This window comes from Microcaecilia unicolor, chromosome 10 (assembly GCF_901765095.1).
Source record: "Microcaecilia unicolor chromosome 10, aMicUni1.1, whole genome shotgun sequence".
NCBI classification, from domain to species: Eukaryota; Metazoa; Chordata; class Amphibia; order Gymnophiona; family Siphonopidae; genus Microcaecilia; species Microcaecilia unicolor.
Window position 1 is genome coordinate 2,229,232 of NC_044040.1, and position 6,000 is coordinate 2,235,231.

Genomic DNA, 6,000 nt, shown 5'->3' on the forward strand with positions numbered 1-6,000 from the left:
TTGAAAGTAGGGTGAGATGTCATGGATATTGGAGCGACCATATGTGTCATATTCATATTTTGTGATTTAGAGTTGTAAACAGTTTCAGCAAGAGACAAAAAAAATATATTGAATAAGGTTTAGCTTGGAACTCTTTGTGAGAAAAACAAGCTGGAGGGTTACAAAAGAGCTCACCCAGAGCGTAATCTGGAGAAGCACCTTCTCCTAAGGTGTAGTTATGTACATCCTACAGAACAAGCTATCCATCAAATTCAACTCACGCAGAGAAAGATAAAAACCCATTGTCGCATTTTATTACCATATATACATGGACAAATTACATAATGAGGCACAAATGAATACAAAATCTGAGAGTGGTTACTGAACTGAGGAGGCAGCATAGCGGAGTTTTAGAAAATCACTCAAACCAGTTGATTAGAAGTTGAGTTTCTGTTGGTTGGCCATATAAATTGATTAAGGGTCTTGAAGTTCCACTGTTAAAAAAAAAATTGGTTTCTACTAAGAAAACTGAACTGGATTATGTACAAGGGCAATGTTTGAATGGATAGATGGATTCACAAAGTTTTGTATTAAGGCTTTTGTGTTTCTAAACCACGTATTGGGAAGATCAGAGGAAGACTACAAGGTAGGATGTGATATGGGGGCAGTAGGAGTCAGTAGCTAAGATTGGCTAACTGGAACTCAATTTATATCAAGCTGTTAAATTCTAGAGTTGATTTTAGATTAAAGAAGATCCCTTCGTTTCATCATTTTCATGCAGTTTGGGTCCCTCAGATATTTCCTGCTACTGACAGTACAAAAGGACTCTTTTGTGTCATGACATGGGAAATGATATATTCTATGTTGTTGTCATAGGCGGTCGGTGGCCCAACTGTTTGGGGAGGCTAAAGGGGGCGGAGTTGGGGATGGGGCTTATATCCATAATTGTCTGACAACACACAGGAAAACAAAAATAAGTAAAAGTAAAATACTCACAATTAATACCTTTTATTACATTTAGATATTAGATATGTATCATATGTCAAAGAATAAAGTGGTTGTTCAAAGCACATATTAACCAATGTATACTATTCAAAAATGTTATCAATTATTAAACCCTGCTAGTTCAATCCATTGAAAATCCCAAAATGAAATGGTCACATTAGTGAAGTAACATTATGCATGAAAAGGCAGCACTGTAAACATTACACTGGGCAGACCCTAATACACCAATACACCACCCATACGGTAAACACAGACCATCAACAATATTTTTTATTTATTACATTTGTATCCCACATTTTCCCTCATAGCAGTAGGCTCAATGTGGCTTACAATATGAAACAATATTTCAATATGAAACAAGGGATCAGAATATCACAATTCCTCATGCACAGCCACAAAACAACCTATTAGGGTGGATAGTGTTTACAATGAGTTCCTTCTACTAACGACTAGATAGAGATGAGTCATCACAAGAACAAAATATAAGAAAACCAATGGACTGCATTAGGGGCTTAGAGCCCATTTAGTTATGTTTAAACAAAAGAGATCTGAGAACACTTACCAATCTTGATCTTCAATCCTTCCCCAGCAGTTCCATTCCAGCTTCCTCCTGTGAGTCACACTTCCTCTCTCCCCCCTCCCACCAGCTGGTCAACATTTATTATTCCCCTCCCCCTACAGCACTTTCTATCTGTCCAAGTCCCCCTCCCCCCAAGGTCCAGGGGAGCAGCACCTACACTACACCTCTTTCCCTCTAGCCTCCATCGTTCCTGCAGCCAGGTCTTGTCTCTCCCCTCCCCCATCGCGGTTCTAGCGTCTTTATCTTTCCCGCCCTACCCATGGCCCAGTGATCCCTTGCATTCTACTTGCCTTGAAGTTGACCATCGATGCTGCTACCAGTAGCAGTACTGTAAGGAGATCAGCAATCTGCCTCAGCGCCTCTCCTGAAATCCAACATGCCACAATTTTCTTTTCAATTTGATTCAAGACTGGGAACAGCATTCAAACTCAGCCAGCCTTCCCTACTATGATGGGCCCCACGCGTTACCGCCTTTGCGGAACAGGAAGTTGCATCAAATGAGATGGGAGGGAGCCGTGGTAGGGAAGGCTGAGGCGCTGAAGCACATTGCTGTAATCGCTACAGTACCGCTACTAGTAGCGATTAAGGGAGCCGAGCAGGAGAGATGCCAGCCCTGAAGTGAAAGTAGTCGAGGGGGGGGGGAGAGGAGAAACCGCGGCGCTGCAAAGAACAGAGAACTGGAGGAGAAAGACGGGGTAACTTCCTGCAAAGAAGGTAGGGTCCCCTGTTGCTTGTTGCGCACTTGTGGCTGGGGAGGCTTAGCCTCCCCAAGCCTCTTATACCGGGCGCCTATGGTTGTTGTATGTCATTAACAAACAAAAATGAGCAGAACCCAACAGTGTGCAATCTTTACTAAGAGAATACACTCTTAGGGGTTCTTTTACTAAGCCATGGTAGCGTTTTTAGCTCACAGTAGAGAGGTGTGGTAGCCGTGTTCACAGGAGCCAACTTTTCAAAATTATTGGGGGTGCTAAGCCCAGTGGAAATAACTCTTCCCCGGACACATACAAGGAATTTTCTCAATATTGGGGGTGCTCAAGCACCCACAGCACCCACAGAGTCGGCTCCTATGGCCGTGTTAGTCCACTTTTAAAGGTAATCAATAGATACAAAATAAAACATGGAAAAGAAAATAAGATGATACCTTTTTTATTGGACATAACTTAATACATTTCTTGATTAGCTTTCAAAGGTTGCCCTTCGTCAGATCGGAAATAAGCAAATGTGGTAGATTACAGTATATATAAGTGAAACATCAAAGCATTTCAGTGACAGTCTAACAGGATGGCGGTGGGTAGGTGAGAGACAGGAAGAGTCGGGTGGATGAGGGACAGGGAAATATGCATGGAGACACTGTACCAGTGATTTCATGGTAAGAATCCTGAAAGGGAACTTTAAAACATAACAGGAACGTAAGACCTTTGAAGTCAGAATGATTAAATATTTTGACACCCACAAGACAGGACTTAACAAAGATCTGGATTTTCTAGCCCATTAGAAACCATAAAATTGTACTCCTTTGTCACCCTCTTGTCTCCATGCATATCTCCCTGGCCCTCATCCACCCGATGTCAGACTCACAGAAATAGAAGCCTGCGCGGCCACGTTGCTGAGTACGTGCAGGACGTCAGACTCACAGAAACAGAAGCCTGTGCGGCTGCGTTGCTGATCTGCAAGGGCAGCCTTCTACATGGAATGTTGCTAGTGGAATAGCAACATTCCATGTAGAATCTTAAATAGGGAAAGGGAAATGGGACTTGATATACCACCTTTCTGAGGTTTTGCAACTACATTCAAAGCGGTTTACATATATTCAGGTACTTATTTTGTACCGGGGGCAATGGAGGGTTAAGTGACTTGCCCAGAGTCACAAGGAGCTGCAGTGGGAATTGAACTCAGTTCCCCAGGATCAAAGTCCTCTGCACTAACCACTAGGCTACTCCTCCACTCCAGGGATATGAAGTGCTGGTCACAGGGGTGAGGGGTAGGGGAGGTGCTGTCCACCTGGGGGAAGGGTAGGGCCTTGAGTCACCCCTTGAAAGGCACAGACTGAAGGTTCTCCTAGAGGGTCTTTTACTAAGCCGCAGTAGCGTTTTCAGCTGACGGTAAACGTTGAGACACCCATTATGTCCCTATGGCCATCTCGGCATTTACTGCCAGCTGATTTCTACCGTCAGCTAAAAATGCTAATGCAGTTGAGTAAAAGACTCCGTTAGAAAAACAGTTACCCTGGGACTGGCTCTTCCCAGCATAAATTTCTGGTGTGTAAAGGACAACAAACACACAGATTTTAAAGCAAGGAGAGCCCTATGGAAACCTCACAATGATGCCTTTAAGCCTTCTTCCCGTCAGACAGTATGTTCAAAATATGTGTCAGCTCAGATGCAAGCCCTCTGGGGCCAGAAAAAAGCCTACTGTACCCAAATGTACAGCACTTCCAGAGCCTTCAGGCTTGGAGGAAGTAACATAAAGTAATTGTAACTAACCACAGAGATAATGCTAGTAATAATTTATTACACCTGTACCAGCACTCCAGTAAAAGCCGGGGCTGAGTCAGCTCTGCACAGACTTGTCTTCTCTTGTTTTATGGTAACCTCTGCTTCTCTCCCGTCAGCCTGGCTATAAAGCCATAATTCACTGGTCTTAGCTCATCCAGCTGGTTGGGTGGCTAGTTCCCAGGTGGCCACCCGGTTGCTCCTTACAAATGGAGATGCAACCAGCAGCACCCAAATGCCCAGCCCACTGCAAGCCACTTCCAGCTCCATTAATAACCGGGACATGCCTGGCTATTTACAAGCCAACCTGTCTTGCAGTGTAAACTGACTTGTCATCGTGCTGTCTTAGCTTACTAACTGCAGTGCAGGCTGGAGGCTTTGCAAATGGCCTGGGAACTTCTGCTTTGTCTTTTTCAAGAATCCTTCAGCAAATGCATGCATGCATGGGCAGCTTCATGTTTTTATTATTAATTAAACAACACAAGCTTTGTTCTTCGGTTCTTTCCTGTGGAAGTTGAACAAGCTGGCTGATCGGGCAGGGGTCTGGTGTTTCAGGGCTCTGAGGGCTAAATTTGTATCTGTTTTATTCGTTAGGAATTAGGGTCCAGCCTTTTTCAGCAGTAATACACTGAGGTACACAGTAGGTCTTTCTCTGTCCCTGGAGGTTCATAACCTAAGTCTTAATCATTTTCCTGCACAATTCAGTTCTGCACAAAGGAAGCATCTTTCACTGCACTTTGAAACATGTGCCCAGGACAGCAGTAACCCCCCCACGTGCAGGTACTGAATACCGACCAGACGGGCTTCGTAGCATCCCGAGAACGGACTGCAGAGCTGCCTTACTGGGCTTTTTTTCTCTTGCTTATAAATTTAATAACAATGCACCGGTACCTTTCCTTTTCTGCATTAATGTTTAACACACATCACTTTGCCCATTGCTCCGGTATCTGCTAAGCAGTTTATTCCAAGCAGTAGGTGGTGGTGCTCGACTTACCTTTGTGAGAGAGACGCAGCCTGGGCTGCTGAGCATCCGACGCAACTGGTCCAGTACAAAAGTCCAGCGCCAGCCCACACAGTGCCCAGGCTAAGATCCTGCTGACAGACACCATGCTGCCCCAAAGCCAGCTCAGCTCCAATAACCGCTTGCTTTGACTTTCTTTGCAGTCACTTTTCAGTTCTTGCAGCCCAGGTTGCTGGTGCCACTGGTCCTCTGCTTGCCATGCCAGCCAAGACCCGCTCACCAGGCTCCTCTTTCTATTGCGAGGTTCCACCTTTTGGTGTTGTCTTCTTCATCTGTCTTGCGAAAAGGACCCTCCCTTCTCCACGACTCAGCCCTTTGCTCTGACTTGCCCGGCAGCTAGTGGTACTTCCCCTTTCACCTTTGCAAATTGAAAGCAACACATGCCATTCCTTCTCTGCAACCTCAGCAGGGTAGTGGAGCTGTCACCCTGCTGTGTTTACTGCCAAAAGTTGAGGCAGGGCTCGGAAGGGAGGATTCCTGGTGCAGGCGCTGGCTCAGGGCACAGCTTTAAACTGCTTTCAGGATTACTCTTGGAAACAGATTTTTTAAAGTCTTCACTTTCCCCCCTTCTCAAAGCATGAGGAGAGAATATAAGCAGCAGAGCTGAAGGAACCACACTGCAGCCCATGTGCAGCTGCTCTTTCGTTTATAATAATATTATCTGTGAAATTAACATGAGATGGGCTGAGTCCAGGAATTATTTGATCTGGGACTTGGTAAACATTGAATCGGGATTATGTCACTCATTTCAGAAATATTTTCTAAATTAACATTTACTTGAAAGGAGAACAGTTAATGGGGGGGGGGGGGGGTGGAAACAGCTGTATCTGCTCTGACAGTGACTCCTATGCAGAGCTGCCACTGTTACCCAGTTCCAGGCTGAATACATATCGGCCAGCCCTGGTTTTGAATTTACATCT

At 44.9% G+C, this 6,000-nt stretch overlaps 1 protein-coding gene across 1 annotated transcript in view; it reads right to left on the reverse strand.

Annotated features, from left to right (window-relative positions):
* The window catches only part of SEMA3E (semaphorin 3E), a 139,971-nt gene extending 134,372 nt beyond the window's left edge, over nucleotides 1–5,599 (reverse strand). Inside the window, exon 1 of the mRNA XM_030216644.1 lies at nucleotides 5,054–5,599. Coding sequence (XP_030072504.1) covers nucleotides 5,054–5,168 — 115 coding nt within the window. The 5' untranslated portion in view covers nucleotides 5,169–5,599. The remainder of the gene's footprint in view (nucleotides 1–5,053) is intronic.
* Nucleotides 5,600–6,000: the final 401 nt, after the last annotated feature.